The following is a 23,425-nucleotide window of genomic DNA, read 5'->3' on the forward strand; positions in this document are numbered from 1 at the left end:
AGGGCAGCAGGGAGGGGGTGCACCCACAGGTGTATCCTGCCTCAGCTCGCTTTCTGGGGTTCTTATTTCTCCCGCCGTCACCTAGGACCTTCAAAGTGATGGATGGATGTGGCTACTTATGAAATGGTTTTGGTCTCTGTTGTTCATCCTGGAGATAAAGCTTTTTTTTTTTTTTTTTTTTTTTTTCAGGAAATACTCTGTTCTTTAAGACTATACTCAAATTGGCGGTTTCTCTATCACGAAATCAAAGGTCAGAGTATTCTTCAATCATGAAAATATAACAGTAGGCTTCCCCCATCGCTCCCTCCACTTTTTTTCCCTTTTAGATTTGTAGGAGCAGTGTTGTTTAAATTGCAAAGAGTAGCTCCACTTGACTTTTAGCAGCAAAACACTGTTATTGTTACATATGCTTCAGCAAAATGCAGTATGAACAACAGCACCACACAGTTGCTACGTTTGAAGACTCACACTTTCCACAATACTTTAAAATAAAAATATGGTTATAAGAAGAGAAAATGATCATTCTGTGCTGTCAGAAGTTCTTTAAAAAGAGTGGTGTGTGGAAAGTCCCTATGAAACAATTTCCAGATTAGAGCTGTTCATTCTCTGCCAAAAGCTGTGTAAGCATGAACTGTAATGAGGGTAGTTGTAGGATCATGGAGTAGGCACAGAGCAGGTAGTCCAGCTGCAGCAGAAAATAAGAGACAGAAGGGCTATATGTATGGAAATGTCCCTAATTGAGGACTGCAGCTTGTGGAGGTAGCTGGCACATCTTCTGAAGGCTGGTCTAGATACATTCCTCCCAAACCTTCGTTCTAGCTTGTACACAACTTGTTCTACTGTAGATTTAAGTGTGATGTAAAAGAATGCACGTTCTTCAACAACTTTTTAAAATGTGTGGATTACTCTTTCTGAATGGTTCACCAGTCCTCAAAATTTTAGAAATTATAATAGCATCAATAAAAGTATTTATAACCCATCTAAGTAGAAGTTAAGCCAGTGCTTCCTTATGTGACCATAACCAATGGTTACCAATAGCACCAATAACTGGTGTTATTCATTCCAAGCTTGATGCATCATTACTAATTTTCTTCATTAGCTACATCTTCCCATGTGAAGTGAATCACAAACAAGGTAGGAAGAGAAAGGAGGAAGCAAACCACTCTTTTTTTTTTTGTTTGTGGCTCTGTCCTCCTTGTGCTGCAAAACTTGTCACTATGGGCAAGGTGAGGTACGGACTCTGGCAGGAGAATTGTAAAATCTTCAAAGATAATTTGAATGGTTTCTCCTAGTCAGCTAGAAACTGGGGCCCTCTGGCATCCTGTGCATTTTCAGGATTTTATGTTATTTTCTTTGTTTCTCTCATTCAATTGCTTCATTATAGATTCCAAAAATATTATTGCTCAAAATAAACTTTCCTTCTAGATTTAGAGAGAGGGAGAGAGATCCAAAATTCAGAGTTTAAACTGAGTTAAGAGGCTTGAGATTTTCTTCCTTTCTCTCATTTTTACTCTCTTTATCTTTGACTGCTTAATCTGATATACCAAACATCATAAGATAATGATTTCTCAAATGTCTGGACACTTTTAGTGCTTTCTTTTCCTTCTTTTTTTCCTTTTTCCTTTGTTACACAGAGTATCTTCTCACTCTGTCTGATTGTGCTAATCCTACTGCATGGAGCTAGGAAGTAAAATATGAATTTACCATCGGGTTCTGTTACCTGGGTCAAACTACCATGAAAAGGTTGTAATGGTTGGACCAGGAAAAACTTGCCTGGATTTGATGGTGTGACAGCGAGCTGTGGCTGCCTGGCAGTGACACCCAGAGGGGCAGCTCTTGGGGGAGCCTGGGGGCAGCTGCTGTCCCTAATGAAGCCCTGGGCAGGGGCTGGGGGCGTGGGCAGTGCCGGCAGCCAGCGCCCCAGTCTGCCCAGGCCCCCCCGTACTGTGCCTGGAGAAATCACGGAGGTGAACTCCCACCCTCTGAGGTGGGTCTGCGTTTTTGCAGCTCCCCTTATAATGAAGTGAGCTAGGAGAAAGCTCTTTTTATTTATAAGAACGGAAATTGTGTGTAAAGTCCTTAAAATCGAGGAGGCCACAGCTGGGTACTTAATATGCTTTTAAAAGCTTTTCCAACTCGAGGTTGTTTCTCTGTCCTTCCCATGCTGTTTCCACAGCAAGTCACACCTACTGCTACTTTAGGCAATTGGCCTAATTCCTGAAAATTTTGAATTTTAATTACTCAGCTCAATCTCTTGAGCTCTTTGTCATCTGAATATTGAAGGGGATTGCATGGTGCTGCGTGAATAAAATTTTCTTTTTTTATGTTTTAGGTTATATTGTTCTCAGAAGAAAGTGAAATATTTTGTTCAAAATAATAGTGTAGTTTATTCTTCACTTTTTCCTTTATTATGAAATATTATTTATAAAAACTTAGCTATAACATTATTTGATAAGTTAAACTATTTTTATAATAGTTGTAAAAATCATGTTCTTTAGATAATAACCATTGTCTTTTCTGTTCTTCCCGCTTAATATATTGCTATAGTCAGTAATATTTAACAATAATTAAAGTTTCATCTTGAGCTGTGGTGGTGAAAAAGATTGCAAGACTATTAGGATAAGCAAACACTTCAGAAGTGTGCCTGTTGCTAGAGGACAGACTGATTTATTTAACTACTTAATTTCTACTGTGTTTTGCTCTTGAGTGTTTTGGTTTATCCATGAATGTATATAAAGTTCATTCTCATTGGTAGATACAGTTTGGAGACATGGAGAACTGAAACTAAATATTGTTGTTTGACTAGGTGCATTTTTTGCTGACAAAACCCACAAAATGCATCTTTGTGTGGTTGTGTAAGCAAAACCTATTTATCAAGGTTCCAAATCCTTAAGTTTTCAGTTTTTCTTATGTTAAAAATGAGAAGTTACTGAATTCATTTTCTTGAAAACATAGTCTGGAAGAAATCAGAGAAGAAGGATGTCATCTGTCAAGCAAATTATATGATGAAGTTGAACAGAACAGCATTAAAAACCAAAAGTGTTTTAGCATTGTTTTGCAAGGAATTGGGAGTCCTATAAAGACTCCTACAATAATTTTCTTCTTCTCTCCTGTAATATTCCAATGCAAATTGTCCAAATTTGTCAGTCATGTATTGGTGAGGTTTAATTTCATAAGGAGTGACTGCTGGCTAGAAAAAAGAGAGAGGTTCCAGCCAGTGCCTCCTTGCTTGACCCACTGACAGCAGGGATGGCCCCACAGGGAGGTGGGCAGTGCCTTCCAAGGCAAGAGCCTGAGGATGTAGAACAGAAACGTGAAGGAAAATTAGCATCATTGTTAGGTAAAAACAGTATCACTTCTGCCTTAAAACTAGTTTTCAGTTAGTGAATTATGGGTATTTTCACCATAGGCCAGGCTTCCAAGGGTATTTAGGTGGCTAAAGATGCAGCTGGGTCTTCACTGTAATTCACAAGGGTGCTTGCAGTATAAAGAAACAAACAAGTAAGTGTAAATGGCTTAGGCTGATGTGGTGCCTTTAAATGTCCCATTGCATCTCACACTAACAGATTTGACAATTTAGTGGTACAGCCTTTTGGTTTTCTCAGTATTAGGACCATTCATGCTCTTTCATTTGGACTTAACAGAGGTTGAAAAAGATCCCATTCTCAGAAATTAGTCCAAATGAAGAAAATAGACTACTTGCACCTACTATGAAACTCATCCCAGTTTCAAGTAGGTACCTCTACTGCATGAAGAGAAGTATTTGTAGAAATTGATCCATTGTAAAGATTGAAAATGAGATGCTCCTTGTGGTGTGTGATTGTTGTGACTTACCAGTGAAAATTTTGGTGACCTCAAGAGACAGGGAAGTTTCCTTTTTGCGAAGAGGAGAGCAGCATCCTTAGCCTTGCTGCTGGTGATGTGAGGAAGGTCCCTGCTATGCACACTGGGTTGCTGGTTTTGTTGTGAGATCTGCAAGGGGCATTCCCACGGAGACACCAGAGACATGGCTCTGTGCCACACAAGGACAACTACACAGCTCCCAAGGGCTGGGGGAGTCCAGAGGCAGCTGGGTTCTCACAGAAGCACTGGGACCTCAGCTGGCCCTGAGCCAGCGCTTGGGTCCCCCTCTCCAGGAGATGCCAAGGCTTTGGCCTCTGTGTTTCCTGGTTGAATGTTGGCTTTCTATAGCCAGGGTGGCTCCCTTGCACCCCTGCTTTCTGTAACCCATCTATCTGGGTGGATTTTTCTGCTCTCTGGGATGCTGTGGCATCCACTACTGAAAATATTGCAGATATATGTGAATGCTTTTACCAGCTTGGGGGAAGCCTAGGTTTTAATGAAGGTTATTACAACTTCAGACCCAAATTTACATGATTTAAAAAAAAAATAATTAAAACTTAAAAAAATTATACAACGAAGACATTTTACCTAGAGGAAAATTACTTTAATTGCTCTGTGTAAACCTTAAAACCTCTACATGTGACCTGTATTAATTATAACTAGCAGACTTTTACCTGTTTGCACTGAATTATGCAGAAGCAGGACAAGTTGCTTGCTGTTAGACCACAAACTTTTATAGAGTGCATATATTTTACAAACTACTTTAAAAGCACATGTAAAATAATAAGTAATGCCCTACCTTTAATCTAAATTTATAATAGGTGTAGAAAGGCTTCTTAAAGCACATATGATTACTACATTGTACAGAACCACACAAGTTGAAAGAAAGCTTTGTTTGTAAAGTGTCTTACACTTCTTTCCTGAGCTAGGTAAGTGTTCCAGTTGCAAGTTATGATTCGTAGCTCAACATTTTTCTTTCATGTATTTCATATTCCTTATTAGCCATGACACTTCACCAAAAAGTGTTAATCTGTTCATCCCCCCCACCTTTTGTAGTCTGTTTGACACATAGAAAGCAGAAAACATATCTATTGCTCAAAGACATGATGACAAAGGAATTAGCTGTTGCATTGGTTTTGTTCTTTGTTAATGGTACACAAATAAAATCAGGGAAATTCTAACTTTTTGATGATAAAGATCCTATGGAATGCTGAGAGGAAAGCTGTTTAATCCTTATTCAAGGCAAAGTTCACCTTGTAAAATGTAATTTTATTAATTTTTAAAAGCAGAATTTTTATGTTTTCACCTTAAGAATATTCTTTATTTCCTGTCCTAAACTGTTAGTGTGTTTTTCTGCTGAACAGTTTCAACCTACTTTTCAGATACGACTAAAGTTGATCCCACTGGATAGTTTAAATGTAGTATTAATTTTGTAAGTAATTTAGAAAAAAAATTCTGGCAAGCAAGTAACCAGTATAATTTTAACATTGTTCTACATCTTGGCTTTTGTGTGCATTTAGTATTCAATGAAAAATATGATCTTTTGCTATGTTTGGAGAGCTCTGCTTTTAGAATAACATTATTGTTTTAAATTTTTGTATGGATATGTCTCCCACTTTAGCCTTTTGTGGAGCTTCCTGACTGAGGCACCCTGTGGGGTGTTTGTGTGAGGGAGATTGAACTTAGACATGTGCCCATTGCAGGCACCAGGTTTCATACCTGAAACACATACCAGATCCTAATTCCTGTTCAAAACCATTCCTGGCCATTGGATGCATGAAGCAACTCAAAGACTTCATGAAGACAGTTTTTGAAACAGTTATATTTCAGTAAAACATATTTCAGTTATATTTTAGATCTTGTAAAAGCAATGGCAAATTATTTCCTTTATTTTTTCTAGTTCTTCAGTCTTATTACACTTCTAACTTTTGAATACTGCATTGTCAGGCTTCTGTCTCCACCGCAGGAGAGTTTTCTTTGTATTTGACCATCTCTTCCAATGCTGAGAGACCAGAGAACTCTTCTGAGCTTGCTGAAATTAGCAACCAGGAGATTCCCATAAAAACATGCCAATATCTTTTGCCTTTGTTTGTTTCTTCAGGTAGGACTTTTCTGTTATCCTCACTCCACTCCCCAAAGGTCTCAATAAGTGTGCTAATCAGGCAGAATCATTTTTGGAGGTTTCTTCCACTTGAGGTGAATAGCAAGGAGAGTGGTGAAGAACTGCTCAAGGACATTATGAGACAAGTCAGTAGATGGTAAAATGGCAACTGAAATTCTGCAGATATAAATGTCAACTGCTAAACCTCCGTTTAAATAGTTGTAGCAGCACATGGAAGGTGATCAGCACTGGGCTGACCCTTTCAGAAGTGGGGTTGTGGCATCTAAGATAATTCCAAGAAAATTTGTGCAGTTCTCAGTAAGCCCCCCTAAAATGGATGTTCAGAACTGCTAGGAACCAAAGAAAAAAATTACATAGGCTTCAGGAGGAGAATAGACAAGTACTTGAGAGTTGTACTGAGGATTGCCACACAGATGAGCTCCATCTGTCTCAGGAAACCCTCTGAGCTGAAATGTCAGAAAACTGGGAAAATGCTGTAAAAATAGCATATGCTTGTTCTGTTCTTGCTCTTTTGTCCAGTTATGGCTGTTGATGGAACAGCACCAGAAGGGTTGTTGGCTTCAACCAGTTGTGTTCTCAACACCTTTTTCCTGTTCAATTTGATGGTATATGGGAGAAATGGGGAACAAACTCAACAACAGAGTTGTTCCTTCAAGACATACTTAGGCTTACAGTGTGATGGCAATTTTATAAATGTAATCAGGATTTAGAAAGTAGCACAGATGTATTTTCCAGATTGTCACTGATATCATTTGCCTGTGATGTATTTTTTGTGTTCATAATGCTTCATTTCTACCTTCTTTTTTGCTTGCTTTTGCTCTTGAGTCTCCTTGGTTATTCTGGTTCAACACCCAGTGAGATTCCTGTGTAGGCAGATGAGACCTCATGTTTCCTTACCAGAAATTTAACTTCTCAGTCAAGTTAAAAATGTTAGGGAAATACCATAGTTTTAATCTTTAAAGTAAAGTTAAAAGTGATTACCTAGATAGCAAAACACAATTCTTGATACTTAATTTACATTATTTACTTATAAAGAATGAGATTAATTTGATGCTAGACCTAGACTTGACAGTGAGTGTAAGAGCCATGGGTTTTAGACATGCCTGTCCAGGACACCAGAGTGCTTGTTCTATTTTATATAAAGGAAACCTTACCAATAAAACTGAAAACTTTCAGCCTCCTCTCCCACAGGTTTACTTCAGCCTCAAGTCCTGCCACGCCATACATTTCTGCTTGATGGTAGTGGAAAAAAAGATCTGTTGAGATGAACATGGATGTTTATGGGGGTGCAGAAATAGTGACCTACCCCCTGTGCTGTTGTTCAGTATGTTGCCTGCATGCTGCATGGTTTGCACACCCCCAGAATCTGTCTCTGCTCAGCGTCAGCTCTGCAGTTGGTGTGGGATGCTTTCATGCAGATGTGCATGGTAGGTCCCACACATCTGGGCACCTGTCTGTTTTGCTGGAGTCCCTGAGGCTCACTGGAAGGCAAGATGCTGTATTGCATCTGCAGGCATTCCAGGCTGAATCAGAGGTGGTCTTCAGTCACAGTCCTGGAGTTAATTGTTTATAAAGCTGCTGAAAGGTCCCTACTAAATTTCATTTTTAAAAAATACCTTTCCCTCTTCCATTTTATTTCCTTCCTCTTTTTTTTTCTTCCTTTTCAATTTTCAGCTGTTACACTTGGCAAGTTTCTTTCCCAGCATTTGGAAATAATTGTTTTCTAAATGCTACCCAGGTTATCTGCCAAATTTAACACCTTAAAAGGAAGTGGGGGTGGGGGACGAGAGACCTACCTGGGAATAGAGTGAATGTAGTGAGTCTTTAGAAAGTGCTGAAAAAGAAATTTACCAAATATGGCGCCTAAAATCAAAACCATTGAGTTCCCTCACATTAACTGTAAAATACCACATGCTATCATCTACAGGGTAAAAAAAGGCCATTTCACTCAGCCTCAAAACTTCTTTTTTTAATTTTCTTTACTAAAAGATAAAGCACGTGTGGCTTTTTGGGTTCTTTTTCTTCTAACAAATGTGTATAGTTTGGGGAGGTACAATTTTTTCAAAGTGTTACTGGAAAAATCCCATCAGTTCCTGAGAAAACATAAGAAAATAAGTAAGAGCAAAGCAGAAACCACTGATGGCACTGAAAATGACCTTATCTTGGAGACTTTGCAATGGCATGATCAGCCGGGACGTTGTAAGACAGGATTGATTTTGCTGGTGGCACAGGAACAGGATGAAAACTTTAATTCCTTCTCCTTGGTGATGGAAGGGCTAAGGCAGCCCAAGGTATTGTGTTGGTGCTGTTTCTGATCACTGTGAGTTTTGTCAGGGGCTCAGTGCAGCTGAAGGTGTGTTACAGCAGCCCTGGGACAGCTCCAGGATGTGGATTAGTGGCAGTGGAGGTCTTGCATGGGAAATGCACAGCTTTTATGAAGAACAGCTTGGCAAGCTTAAAGAATCAGGTTCCTTGTCCTTAAATGTAGGTGTCTAGGTGCCAGGGGTCAGCCATGGCCAGTTACTTTTGGACACCCTTGCGTTTGGTACTCTCTCTGCAAGTGGTCAGCCTCCACTGGCACCTCCCATCCCTAGGAGTGTATTTCTCGGTGACTGTGTTTAACATCTGCTTAACACTGGCTTTTGCCAGGTTTTCAGGTGGGCACTCAGATGGGGACAGGGGAACAGCACTTCCCTGACAAGGAGCTCCTTAAAGCTCCTGTCACCTTGGCAGCGTGGCTGGGAGGGGCTGGCAGCCGCCCTGTGCCTGGCGGCAAAGGCGCGTGTTGAGATCCGCGTGCGTGGGGAAAATTGCATGGTGTTGGCTAACATTTCAGAAAGGAGGGAATAAAAATCCCCCATAAACCACTTTCTGTGCTTCTCTGTGGGGTTTTTTAGTGCCCTTTTAAATAGTAATAGCTGCTTGGAAAGAGGGCTGCTGGGCATCGTGTCTGGTACTACAGTACTTCTTTAGCTGGTGGGACTCTTAATACTGTTGTGTATTTAATGGTAATAATATTTTACACAGCAAATGACTTCCAAAGAAGTAGAGAAAAATAAAACAGGATATGTGCTTTCATGACTTCCCTTCAATTTAGATCTTGTCTTTTTCAATAAGTTGAGTTTTTGTCCTACTCATATTTGAAGGCACATTTTGCATATAACAGCTTCTCTGTAATAGATACCGTGTAATTTGGATGTATTTTTTGATACATTAACATGTCAAGGGAATTTAATTAGTTTTTGTAAAGCTTCACTAAAAGTTAAAAATAACTTAACATGACAATTAGAATCAGGATAACTAAGTTGCTCATGTTTAAAAGTTGAATTTTTCAAAATTAAAATTACTTAATTATTATTACTTGATTGTGGATCAGCTGTTCTGTATTAACATCTAAGCCCTCATGTTACTGTGACTTGATTCTGCTACCAGAGGTCTCTGGTGTCTTCTGAACAAGACAAGTCTTTGCCCCTAGCAGTGTGGGTGGGTGCCCACATATATAGGAGCTTTTTTAAACCTCTTTTGCAGTGACATGAAGTGCAGCGTATGTCAGAGCAGAAATTACAAGAGTAGGTTCTTTTAACAGTGGTGCGTTATAGGAATCTTTCCCAGAGAGAGAAAATATTTGCCACAGCAGCTCCTGCAAGTTAGGTTGCCTAATTACGGCTGAGCTATAATACACTCTAAAACACATATGCTTTTTCCTTCTGGGCTTCAAGAGAAAATTACCAGTCTTTGTAAAGTTTTCTTTCCATTAGTAAAGAGAGCACTGCTGATCTGAAAATCCATCAGGTCATCCATACCAGCATTACATCAATTGACTTTTGAATATTTTTCCATTAGAAAAGGCTCCATTTTATTTCCTCGCTGAAGTGGCAGACTTTCAGTTTGTGCGGTTTTTCCATTTATTGAGTTTTGCAATAAAAGAGTTTTTGAAACAGATGTCAGTCATTGCTTAGTAGTGGGGCATTGTAAGAGGGCTGTTTTCTTCTCTCTTTTTTTTTCAGTTAGAAAAAAATCTTTTCCTTCCCTCCCTAATTTTAATTGTCACTTTTTAAAGCTGTAAATAGTTTTCTAACCTATAATCTGGTGTCAGAACAAATATAAGCACCAAACCCTGATTTCACAGAAATATTGCAGATTGGCCATTGTTCTCAGCAGGAGCAGGACTGGATTTGATCTCTCAATTGTAAACCAGAAAGAAGGGAGTGGATGCATTGCAGAAGCATGGTTCATATTAGCATCTTCCTTAGGGTGTGGAGTGGACCTGTTAACACTTTCCTAATGCTTAGGTTTTATAGAAGTAGCCAAATGTTGCAATAAGTAGTGTCCAAAAAACCGGGTTTGAAGGGATTTTTTTACTTTCTTGCTAGAGTCTTATCCAGGTAGAAAGATAAATAAGATTTTGGGTCCTGATTGTAAATTATATGTATTTCATATGCAGAATGGTTTTAGAACAAACTGTATATCTTCAGACCATATCTTCAACTGTCACAGAAGAGCAAAAAGCTATTCACATTTCTGTGTCTATAACGTGTGTCTGTGTGTATATATATACACACTTAAAAGACCCCAGATTTTAATTTTTATTCTTTACTGACAGCATTTTCCCCATGTATTTTAAAAAAAGTGCCAATTTTTCTAATGAAGATTTTAGCTGGGTTTGTTTAAATTATTCCAATGAATAATTCTGAATTTTAAGAGGTATACAGCATTTTATTCTAAAGGAGGAAGGAAACCATACTTTGGGTTGATACCTGTTTGGGAGGGTAAACCTTTTTTGCCTCATGTGAATACTTCACTGTTACTTTAAACATCAAAGAGCACCCTTTCCAAAGGTGAGAGAACACAAAGTATCCCATATTTATAATTTATGAGGCCTAAGACTGTGACCTAATGTAAACTTGAAGAGATTTAGTATAAAAATATCCTTAGCTTGAGGGCAACGTTGGAAAACTTTGTGGATTTTCTTTTTTATCCTGGCTCAGTCTGCAATCATATTGCTTTGTTATTATTTCCTCTTAGCATTAAAGTATGATTGACATTGATAGATATCAGGGGAAGGCTGAGCTTCCTAAAGGAAAAAGAAAAAAAAAAAGGAAAAAAAAGAAGAAGAGATGTGTTGTTGGCACAGAAATAGTGGCGGTAGGAGCGTTCCTGGCTGCCTTTTATTCTTCTGCAGACAGTGAGCACAACGGGGCTCTCGCAGCCTGCTTTTTGCTTGCATGGATTCGCAATAAACAGCTCAGCTATGTGTTTATTTTCAAGACTGATTCAATTCTTCAAAGGCAACTGCTCCCAACTTGTGAATACTTGTTAGTTGCTGGAAAGTTGCAGAAGTGAAGATCAGCTCCTAGTTTCATGCCAACAAATTAATCCGACGATGTGGTGCTGTCTTTTCCACAGGTGTGTGTGTGCTAGGACTGTCTGAAGCTCCCTGTAACTAATAGCCCATATATAATTTGGAAGGAGAAATCTTCAATGGAAGACCCCGAGGGAATAAATGGGAAGTCTGTAAGTAAACAACTTGTCAGTCCTGAGAAAAAAAAGTTGCGGCTTTTAAAGTGGCAATTATTTTTGTGGCAACCAAGCAAAGGAAAGTCTTAGAGAGCTACATGCACTTTTAGTGATTGGAAGAAGCAGGGAATGATGAAATTAATTGAGAGATGGAGGCTTATGCTAAAGCTGCAGAAAATTAAGTATGGCTTTAAAAATCTTTGTCTTCAGTGATTCATATTACAAAATGATGATTGTTCTCTAAGAAATATTTGGCCCACTGTGTTTATGTTGTTAACATTTTTATCTGTTAGAGAGTTTTCATCCCATTATTTGAAGTTATTTCTCTTTGCCTGTATGAATATATAAAAATACTGCCTCTGGGAGAAGCGAGTGCAACTCCTAGCTGCAAAGTCTTAAGAACAGTTGCAAAACAATATAGTAGCATTGTTGTTTGTCGTAAATGCCTGTTTGTAGAGTCACAATAATAAGAAATTTTGCAAACTATCAGGCACAATTAAGAATGTTTCATGCATGGTCAAATGATTAGTTGTGTGTTTTGGATTTGTTAGTTTAATTTGTGACATCATTCTTGGCACTCAGTGAAATTCAAAATGCTGCATATATGTTTTTATTCTGAGTTGTTTAACAAGTGTGTGTATTGAGATTACCTTATTTTTACCAATTGTAAAATAAGTCCAAAAGCTATTTAGTAAATTTAATTAGATTTATTTCCTGCATTTTTTCCTGATATGTTTATTTTCTGCATTTGACAGTAGTCTATTCTCTCTCACTTTTCCCTTTGTATTTTATGTTTCTATATCCAGTTTCCCTGATGCTTCCATTTCATGTAGCAACAGGGTAGAAAAAACCAAGCCCCTTGATAATAAGCCTGTTGCGTTGCGTGTTTTTGTTACACTTCATGTGTAGTGCAATTTTTGCTGTCTGAAGCAATATGGATTTGATTATTTTCCGATGTTCATTTTTTCCAGTCTTGTCTCTATGTGTGTGTTTGGGTATTTATCCATCACTGCCACCACCATGTGTGGACAGGACCAGTTAACTTTTAGGGAAAGGGTGGCCATGGTTACCAACAGGCACTACACAGGGATGGTCCTGTTTGCAGTTGCCATGCCAGAGCTTTCAGCACCACCCAGACTCCTCGTTCTATTTGGAATCAGGCTTTCCTCCATGCGTGAAAAGCCTTTCCCTAATGCTGTCAGGATTTTCTGTGGCTTCCACTGCAATACTTCCCCTCTGTGTGCCCGGCATAGCCTGGGCTTTGTGTGCTGTGGAGGGTTTGGGCTGGGTAATTGTGTGCTGGGGCTGTATGTAATGACAAATGTAACTGTCACTTAACATAACAGGAGTATTAAGGGAAATATTTGTTCATGGTTTGGCACCACCAGCACTCCTGTTGGGGTTATTCAATCCATTCCTTCTTTTCACCACTTAGTCCAGAGAGCCTGTAAAACACTTTGTCTGCTCAGAGTTTCCCTTCACATTACCCAAGTGGGTGGTAGTTGTTGATGCTATCAGGATTATCAAAATCTAAGCCAGTAACTGCTGGATAGACCCACTGCACTGACCAGGACTCAGGCTTCTGTAAATGAGGACTGAGGTGCCCAAAGGTACATGACACAGGGCAGGGTGTGACTCTGCTGATTGCAGTGTCATTGGAGAGGTTTAAAATTGGGGTATTAAATCCTGGAATCAGATCCTTCAATTAGGTCTCCATTCATAACTGGACAGTCTGCTGCTTTTGCAACAGCCACTTGACCAACAGGGAGATTTCCTAAAAGTAGTAGTCAGAAGCAAAATAATCTCAGTGAAAATAAAGATGATGGCATGAACATTGTTTTTTGTTTATTTTGCTCTGTGTGTGTGCATAGAAAGAAAGAGAGGGTGAGGGATAGATTAGCACTCTGTAATTAGAAACCAGAAACCAAAATCTGTTTGGGATTTAAGATCCCAAATACATGTAGTGACTTTGAAAACCTGGTGCTAGTCAACAGAAAAAGAATAAAACTTCCCTACACATACTAGTTGAGAGGTAATTTAATTTTGCACTGGCCAATGCAAACTATGTGGTGGAAGCAATTTCAGGTACATGTGGATAAGGGAGGAGCTTTATTCAACAACTGAGAAATGCAGCTGGATAATGTAAAAAAAGTTATCAGACAACAGTATGAGAGAGTATATGAGGAGGTACTTTGCCATTGTCTTTGGCTAAGATTTCTCTTTTGAGGAAGAGGATGGTGTTGCACTTGGGAATACAGCCTGTCAGTGTTGATGTGTACAGAAGATTCTATAATAAGCCCAGTGAAGTCACTTCTGCACTTCTGTTATACTCACACAGCTGAGACAGTATTTTTGCCATTTTCTAATCAAGAAATGGTTCTAATTGTACTAACTGTCACATGCTTGATTTGCATTCTGTAGGAAATGGATTTCAGACTTGGGCTTGCAAACCTGAACATTACGTCTGCCCCTGCCTTTCCTTTACTAGGTGCTTGAGAAAGAAGCAAAACACAAACCTGAGGCTGGCTGGACAGAGGATGTCAGTGTTTTATTCTGTCTGAAAATTTCGCTGAAGTTCTGTTACTTTCTTTCCAAGTCCAAAAAAGACTTTAAAGCTTGTTTGCTAATGATATATGCACCTATCAAAGATGGTTCACTCATGTTTCATCAAGCTAAAACAAATTGTTGGGTTTTCTTAATTGGTATTTTCTTCACCATCCTGAAGGGGCTTTTCTGCCTGCCAGTCATTTGCAACAAGTCCCACTGCTCAAATATACTTGAGAAATAAAATACCAGCCTTTTGTTTTAATTATTTTTGAGATGAGAATGTCATTTTGGGTGTTACAGAAATTCTAATTGTAAGGAGCCTGAGACTGTGTAATAGTACATCTTATGCCAAATTGATTTAAAAAAAATTATGCAAAATTATCATTGCTTAAATTTTTGGTAGGCTAAGTCTACCAGTTCCAAACTTGGCATTGGCATGAATCTGTCGCCCTAGAAACCCTCTAGAAGCCCTAAAAACATGACAAACACTGATAAGATTCAGCATGATAACCCAGGTAGTTAGAGGTACCCTGATGATGACTTCCAAAAAAAAAACTCGAAAAAGGCAGTGTAGAGGTCAGCAGGTATTTTATTTCGTTTGATTTGCCTGTGATTTTTTTTTTTTAATGTGTGGGGTTTATTTATTTGCAAAACTCAGCACAAGAAAATTTTCACAATACTGGCATGTTTTCAGCAATTACTATACCCTGTGGGGATATTTTGGAGGGCTTTTCTTCCATAACTCTCTCTCTGGTAGCAATATTAAGTTATTATATAACATAAAATAATTTTCATTCCTACCCTGTCCAGTCTCATAATTGAAAATTCTCATTGCAAAATTGCACACCAAGAAGTATTTTCAGCATCGAGTGTTTTTGATGGTGGAGTCTGCCCATCTGGAAAACAGAGTGAAGACTCTGAGGCCCTCAGCAGTCAAGGTAGATCCAAATAGTGTGTACCCAATGAGCCAAAAAAGGAGGTGCTCTTGGTCCACTCCTGCAGTTAGTCTTCTCTGATTCCCCCCACAGCCCCCAAACCTCAGCTTTCAGTCAGCACTCTGGGCAGCCTGGCTGTGGATTCCCAACTTCTTTCTCCTCCCTGCTGCTCCCTGGACACTTCTCCCGTGCCACGTACCGGAGACCAGCACTTTGCACCGAAAATTCATCTCCTACCTCCGTTAGTGGAAAGACACAGAGCAAGTAGCTGGTTTCAGCAAGAAAGGGGGAGGGAGAAAATAAAAACCCAAACCAAAAAACATCCAGCACCTGGCTGCAGCAAAATAATGAATTTTGCAGCAAACATGCGAGATTCTGTGGAATCTTGGAAAAATGCCAGACTCCACGACCACAGAAATGCTGAGTCCATGGGGCCCAGAGAGAGATGGCTGGGGCAGTTCACATCTCTCTGTCTTTGTTTCAAGCTCCTTGCAGTCTTACTGAGGCATCAGATTACACTCTCTTCACATTTTCAAGGTTATCTTCACTACCAGAAGGGCTAGAAAGTTCATTTTGTTTCAAGGCGAGCCAGGATCCGGCAGCACAACTCTCGAGCACTTTCAGAGGCCACTGCCACGGTGGTGGCATGGCTGTGCCTGAGGGCATGGCTGGTGACCTGCTGATTTGAACAGCATCATCAATGACATGTTTGTCATGCTTACTCACATTACCTGTTTGTCACATTAGGGAGCAAAGTCTATGAGGAGGAAGGGTGAAAATAGAAATATTTTACCTTTGGTTGAAAACTTAGAGCATTGTCAGTGTGAAAGTCATGCATGTGCTGCCTAGTTTTTCTCAAAGACTGGCAAAGTTCTCCCCTCTGTGTTCCCCTCCTGTTCTGAAGAAATGCGTGACACGCTTCCTTTTTGGAAAGCTCTGCAAGGCAATAACCAACAAGCACCATGCAATTGCAATCTGTAACTGAGCCTATAAAATGTAATCGCCTGCACCCTTCCCACTCCCCTTCCCCTCTCTATCTGCAATTGGTAGAATATTGGAAACATAAGCCACAAAACCCACTTATTACACTCAGTAAGTGTCAAAAAGAATGAACAGCCGGAACTAGCTGATGTATTTAAGTTCCCCAAATTGAAGTGAACTGCTGCTAGGCTGTCTATAGCAACTGCTCAATCAGTAACTATTAATAGAATTTTTTCTTTCAAAACATTTTAGTGAAAATACTCCTGAAAATTGTAAGCTGTTTGTGGACAGTTTGAAAACATTATTCACTACAGGCTCTCCATTCATCTGTGTTTGCAGAAACACCAGGGAGAAATTCTTGTCACTTAAAATGTACCTTTCTTCGTTGGAAATCCTAAGGTGCCATAGGCAGCAGTGCTTGTATCACTGACAGAAGTACTGCTACCCACAGCTTGTAGCGTTGGGCATATTCCTCAAGGTCACAAACGTCTTGCAGGGGTTTTGTTGGGGTCCATCAACAGATACCAGCACTTATCTTGATAACAAATTCTTGTTTCCTCAAATCCTTGCTTTGTTACAGCGTGAGGCATTTTTAGACGGCTTGTAAAAGTGGGTATATGAGAAGTATACAATCCATCTGACTTTTTCCAGCCACTGTGTGCAACTGTTCAGCGTGGAGTCTCTTCTTGAAAGTCTTGATGAAGTTGTAGCTTAGCCCTTAACAGTAAAAAGCAAACTGCCAGTGAAGTTTATTTTCTTTTTTACTAGGTTTTCTGGACCATTGTTCCGCTCGAAGAGCCATGTTTGTTAGTTTTGGCTCTCTGACTTCTCTTCCTTAAGGATAAGCTCTCCTTAGGCAGTTGTACAGCTATGCACTGAAAGACTGCATAGCAGTTTATTCACAGCCCAAGCTCCAGCCGAATTCAACTGTGTGACTTCCTGGCTTAAGCAGGGGTGCATCCGTAATGTAAATACCTACTTGATTCTGTGGAAAACCAGGAGGTTTTTTGTTTGTTCTTGTAAAAGATTCCTGCGGGAAGCTTAACTTTAAAGTTGGCATCCAGCCTTCTGTGCTGTGACTCGGATACTGATATGATTTTGTGCTTTCATGGACATTTTTATACTTGAAAATTTTTAATTCAACATTAGCTTTGCTTACAAGCTACAGAGCAGAATAAAATCACATTACAAACATTGTAGTATTAGATTTTATCACCATTTATTTCTTCTCGTCTGCCCAGGGATTTCTACATGTTCGGTAGAACTAATTTGCAGTCAGACACTGAGGTCTTCTAGAAGGCCAGCAGGCTCCACAAACTAATTTATCCAAATAACCAATCCCTCATAGGCCAACCATAGAAGGACACCAAAATGGCCTAAGCAGGCAAAGCCCCCTTTTGAAGTCTGGAATGTTTTGACTGACTTGAAACAGGCGGCAGGAATGAAGGGATAATTTTCAGTGACCCATGGGACTTTTTTGCCATTTTCAAATATTAGGTAAAACAAAGAGAAATTGCTTGTTCTAATTTAGAAAGACTTAACAATCCGGAAGGTAACCAGACTCAGAATTGAGTACTAAGGTATAGAGCTGAAGTTTACTTAATGCATTGAAGGTTTGCATCTGGGTGTATGGTATTTACACACCCACACATACACAGGCTGCTTTACTTATACATGCCTAAACTGTTTTTTGAATTTGGCTTCTATAAAAAAAACTTTAGTGCAAAGTATATTTATGCAAAATTAAGTGGACTACCTGAAATCCTGTTTTTAAGAACATATGATTTTTCTCAAAATGATAATTTCTGATTAAAAGGATGTGTTTCTGTTGCTGCTTCAAAAGCTGGAATAGTCATTCAGATGCCAAGACTTCCATGCCATCCCTGTTTTCTTCCACTCCCTGTCCTGGTGCCATTTGAGTAAATGTGGAAGTTAATACAATTTTAAGTGCGTTTTCTGGTCTAAAGTACTCTTGCAGATACAAAGGACAAGTGTTTTGATGCATACATAAACCCACAATTTTCTATGAATACTTCTAGGGAGAAAGAGAGAATCTGAATATTAAGAAATAAAATGAAAACTTTACAGATCAGGTATTTCATGTTCAGCTACTTGAATGTGCGTCTTAAAGACAGTGTGGAGCAATCACATGGATTTCAGCAGCTTTTTTAGAGACATTCTCTTGTAAATTTGGTCTCAAGTTTACCATGCGTATTTATGTGATAGGTCAAACCCTGTATTTAGCAACACTAATGGCAGACCAACTCCAGCACTCAGCTTCATCCCCATGACATTGACTTGCACGTAAGCTGGAGCTTCCCAGCAGAAGGAATGTTGTCTGTAAGAAGGGTCACTAAGCCAGTAGTGAAGCTGCTCTACTTGTGCTTAATAGAATTATGTTACCTAAAAGCAGTATTTTGACAAGGATTTTGGTCACCAACTCACCCTTTTCCTTCTGACATCTTGGGTGGTTCTTGGCATGGGGCAGTGCTGTTTAGCTCACATGTATGTCCTGATAACTGTATTGATAGCAATGTCAGCAGATGGGAGGTTCAAGCTGGCACTTAAATATTTATGGTACTGCGTTGGGCTGTGGCTGTCTCTGGTGTTGCTCCTGTATACAGAACAAACTCCTAGTTTTAGTTTATTATTTTATGTGGGATATTGAAATATAAGTTCCTCCCATTTCAGATTTCACTGAAATATTCATTCTTACCGTTGTCCTATGGTAATATAAAATACAATAGAAAGAGAAAGAAATCCTGTTTAAGTGCAGTTTTCAATCCTGTATATACTGACCTCAGATTAGTGAATTTCAGAAACATGATGTTTAAATTAATGTTATTTTGGTGTGAGTTTATATATGTGTGTGTCTGTGTGCATGGAATGTATTAGATTAAATTAAGTTACGTTCCAGCTTTTACTTGAGGAATATAATTTTGTTAGTAGTTAATAATGTTAATGCCATGATTTTCTCATATTATGTTTACATATATAGCTACAGTAAAATCAAATTATATTTGCTGGGGGTAAGATTAATCAGTCAAGGAGCTGTTTACAACAGGAGAAATTTAAATTCAGACTTGGTAGGAAAGAGATTCTTCTCTATTTCTGTCTGCCTTGCTGTAGCTGTACTGTCTAGACTCTCCTGGAAGTCGTAGACTCAGTGGTCTCGTGGTCCATGCACAGCACAGCAGCAGAGTCTGGCAGTGAATAGAAAGCTTCATAGGGATTTCTCATCAATCACATAGAATTTGTCATTTCGGCATTTTTGGCATTCAAAGCCTTATGTTCTGCCACCACCATTCCCATGGGGTGGACTTTCCATTGTACTGACAATGCACCTCTACAACTGTGCAGTGCAGCAGATCGGAGAAAATTTCTCCCTAGCTCCTATGGAGGTCAGCTCCTACCCCAAAGCACAGGGTTTGATTATCCTGATTGTAATTTACAGAGCTGTAAATGCTGTTAGTGGTCATGAGTCAAGGAATGAAGTTGCTTGGAGATAAAAAAAAAAAAAGTCTTGATCTATTTTTTTAAAATTCTATTTTCAAAGAAGAAGGTAGGAGAGTAAGTAATTTCAGACACATTTTCATACTTTCCTTATGCTGTAGAGTAATTTTAAAATGTAATCTAAGTGTAGCATTTGGGCAAAATGAATGGGGATTCAGAGTGTGAGCTTTTAGAGTAAGCACTGCTTTGGTGCTCATAGATTCAGGAATTTGCTCTTGCTGAATGTGTGTTTAGTACTGTAGATATTTTTAGAAAGTAAGCATGATCTATTTTTTATTTTATTTTTATTCTTAATAATTGGACATATTTTTCATGTTTGACCACCCTTTTAGGCCTGTAAATAATTTAAAAGATCTAAAAGTATCTCAGTATTCAGAATCAACTAGTTAAATGCTTATATGCCTGGCTTTCACCTTCAGTTATATGTACATGAAGAAAGAATCTAAATTTAGGGTTGCCCTGTTCCACTTCTTTTTTTCTATTCTAATTTGAAGCATTTGTTTTTTGGGGGACAGGCAAGGTGTATTTAATGGTAGGCTGGTGAGTCCCTCAGACCTTTGTCCTTTGCAACAATACTTTGAAGAGGGAGAAGGTACAAGATCTATATTATGTTTTTCTCTGGTTTTTGCAAGGCTCTGTAAAAGCTAAGTGGCACATCAGGCAGGTTTCTATAGTGCAGACACTGCATAAATCCTCTGCTCAGTCCCTGTAAGGGCTGTATGCTGCCATTATGCTTTCTATAAACAGAAGACAAGCACACTGCCAAATCCTCGCAGCTCTGGACATCAGCTCTTTCTGTTCTTAGCTTGTTTTGTTTATTGATGCTCAAAGACTGTCTTATTTGCCAGTATTGCATCCGCTTTTGATCATCAGGAGCAAAGAGTATCTTGCACTTCTGGGTGGCTTGGAATCTCCATCTTTGCAATTTCTTCTCTTCTGCAATTTTTTAAATAAAATAATTACCTCTGTTGAGTATAATTAATTTGATTTTGTATTTTGGTCTGACTAATGAGACTTAAAGACAAAAACTACTCAGAAGCAAACACTTTCAGGGCTGGACAGGAAAACAAGAGCCTCATATGACAGCTTGAAGAACCAGACTGGGACTAGCACAGGAGAGCAAGAGGTAAGTGCCACCAGATTGGGATAGACAACTTAGCCTGGTGTTCTGGGACTGGTGGCAGACAGTTAATGAGAGTAGGAGAAAGAGAGCAAATCCTGCTTTTGAGAGGATGGAAGATACATCCAAAACATTGTGTTTAATGCTGTCCTTCATGAATTTGCTTTTGGATACGTGTGGCTTTGATTCTCTGTAGTGGTAAGTTCCACAACATAATTATGCCTTTTCAAAGAAAGTGGTTCTGTTGTTTTATGCTTGCTGCATAATAACTGCAGCAATAACATGGGGTTGTTAAGTTTTCCTGACATGAGAAATAATGACTTGCCAATCTCTGTTCATTTCCTGCAGTCTCTTTCCTGATGTAGTAGAATTCTCTTGTTTTCATTACACGAAGGTATCTCTTCCAAGCTGAAGAGCCTTGTTTTTTCCCGAGGCTGCTGCTGAGCTTTGTGTGGGAGATTCAAGATGTGAGCATTCTGGCTTTGTGATGTTCTCCGTTTTACTCTGTATTTCTTTCCTAATATTTTTAAACACTACATCCACTCTTTTGACTGCCATTGGCCACTAAGGCCTTGTTTTCAGAAAATTATTCAGAACAACTGCAAGATCTCTTCCTTGGGAGCAATAGATAATTTAGCACTTATCCTTGTCCATTCTCAGTTTGAGTTGTCTTTTACTTCGCATTTATCAGTACAGAATTTCACCAGCTCTTGTCATGAGTAGTTACCATAAAAGCAGTTTTCTGTAGGCAGATTTACTTTGAGCTGACTTGAGTTATGTAACAAATTTATAAACTTGCTGTTTGTCATCTTTTCCAGGGTATTTATGTTTAATAGACCAGGTCATTTTGCAATTCCGCTAGTAACATTGTGAAAACTGCCCACTTACTCAGTTCCATCCTTTAAATAGTAATTCATGACAGATCTTTTATTTTACCTTATGAAAAAATTGTTTAAGAGCTTTTGGCTCGTGAGAGCTTTTCAGAAATCTAAATATACTACATTAACCAAATCATCCTTATCCAAATAATCATTAACTCCTTACAGAAACGCTAGTAATCTTGAAGTTATGGCTTCTCTTTACAAAGCCATGCTTTCTCTTCCCCATTACATCATATTCCCCTGTGCCTACCAATTATCTTGTTTATTATAGCAGCTGATTTGATCATGCTTCCATTGTTTTAGAGCTCTTGGGTGAACTCTTGAATCTGGCTGGTTTGTGTCCCTTCATTTTGTTAATCTTTCCCAAAGCTTCTGCTGATACTTTGTTTTAGAGCTGTTGAGGTCTTATCTTCTTGGATAGTGAGCATCATTCAAATAATTAATTTAACTATTTCTGTAATGGTTTTGTCTTGACTGAATTTTCCTTTGTTACTACAGTTAAATGTTGGCTTTTTGCATGTTTTAAATGAAGTTTTTATATTAATCTGAGACAATAACAAATGATTCTTCAGGGTTGGGTTATTTTTGCCTATGTTTTCCTGTGTTTGCATTTGAATCTACTGAACATGAGCCCTTTTCCAGTTTCAGGTATTTAACTGTTGTGTGTGGCACTCAGCTTGTGTAATGTCTCTGATGGACATTCAGAACCTTTCTCACTGAAGCTAATCAGGAAAAAAAAAAGTCTTGAAAGCTAAAACTCTGTATGAACTTGTGATGAATTAGGTTAAATAGTTTTTGCCAAAAAAAACCCCAGAAAGTGGGGGTACTGGCATCCGCTGCAAATCAGGAAGATGTGATTCCACCCCCTCCTCACTCTGTTCTCTGGTGATGGTACTTTGGGAGTCTGCCCATGACAGAGAGCTTGGGCCAGCGCAGAGAGGGGAATGAACACCTCGCCATTATGATCAAGTGTTCTGCCCACTTGGCTACAGCTGAGCAACTTCTTCCAGACAAACAAGAGGAATGGTGCTTTCCTGGAGGAGCAGTTTGAATTCTAGCTGTAATCTGGCAGAAATGTGGATTAAGCTCTCTTTTTCATTCTTTGGCTTGTAAGATAGGGTTGTAGGAAGCACCTGCCTCAGCCACCTACCTGCTTTTTCTGTTGTCATCCAATCTTTTTGTTAAAAGCTCTGTCTCCAAAACTTTCTTCTTCTGCTAGTAAAGTTTCTGGATAGTTCTGATTTATTGTCTGACTCAAAAGGGATAGACAGATAGGTTTTGGGAGAGCGGGAACATAACTTTCCAGAAGATGCATATGGGAGTGTATTTTGCTTTCCTTTTGGAACCTGCATCTTACTGACCGAGAAAAAATATTGCTGTGAAACATTCAGTTATTTATGTAATATTATTTTAAGGTCAACTAGTAGCTTTGTGAGTTTCAAAAAATATGTCCTTTATGTATAGAAGATCAAAGACCCATTCTGGCAGGTGGCACAGAGAGAGGAAAGGGAAAAGCAAGCTGTCACTTAAAGAAATTGCATGTTTAGTTCAGAGCAACATATGACGGAATACTAAATTTTAAAGTTTTAAGCCCATCTGTTCTAAAAGCAAATTATGAGAGTTGAATTACTTAATTTATCTTTAAAAATATTATATTTTTTAAAATGAAAAATTAATTTATTCAATACTTTTAATAAGTAATTCAGTGACTACTTTTTCTTATATTTTGGGTTGAACTGTTGCACTATTTGAAGACTGACTCTTATACAGGGCTTTGTCCCTGTTGTTAAAGATCAGTAATCAGTCAGATCTATTGAGACTCAGTCCCCAGGCAGTTTAGCACCCCTGGCTTCAGTTGGCACTTGCAGCCAGTGTCTGCTGCAGTGTTGCTGGGTAAATCTTAGAGCTTGGGACCGAAGAGACACTCTCCATCATCACTCCTGTGCACTGCGGCTGAATCCCGAGC

At 39.0% G+C, this 23,425-nt stretch overlaps 1 protein-coding gene across 8 annotated transcripts in view; it reads left to right on the top strand.

Moving 5' to 3' along the window:
* The first annotated feature begins 221 nt into the window (after window positions 1–221).
* EYA1 (EYA transcriptional coactivator and phosphatase 1) overlaps window positions 222–23,425 on the top strand; it is a 157,160-nt gene continuing 133,956 nt past the window's right edge. For 2 of the 8 annotated variants that reach the window (XM_041464448.1, XM_041464452.1), the window contains exons 1-2: window positions 232–250; window positions 11,372–11,479. In XM_041464448.1, the coding sequence (XP_041320382.1) occupies window positions 11,447–11,479 (33 nt within the window). In that variant the 5' untranslated portion in view covers window positions 232–250; window positions 11,372–11,446. Of the gene's footprint in view, window positions 251–11,371; window positions 11,480–23,425 lie in introns of all 8 variants that reach the window. The other 6 variants (XM_041464451.1, XM_041464455.1, XM_041464450.1 and 3 more) reach the window with 6 other exon arrangements.

The sequence above is a fragment of the Pyrgilauda ruficollis genome, unplaced genomic scaffold, assembly GCF_017590135.1.
Source record: "Pyrgilauda ruficollis isolate IOZ18807 unplaced genomic scaffold, ASM1759013v1 scaffold18, whole genome shotgun sequence".
NCBI classification, from domain to species: Eukaryota; Metazoa; Chordata; class Aves; order Passeriformes; family Passeridae; genus Pyrgilauda; species Pyrgilauda ruficollis.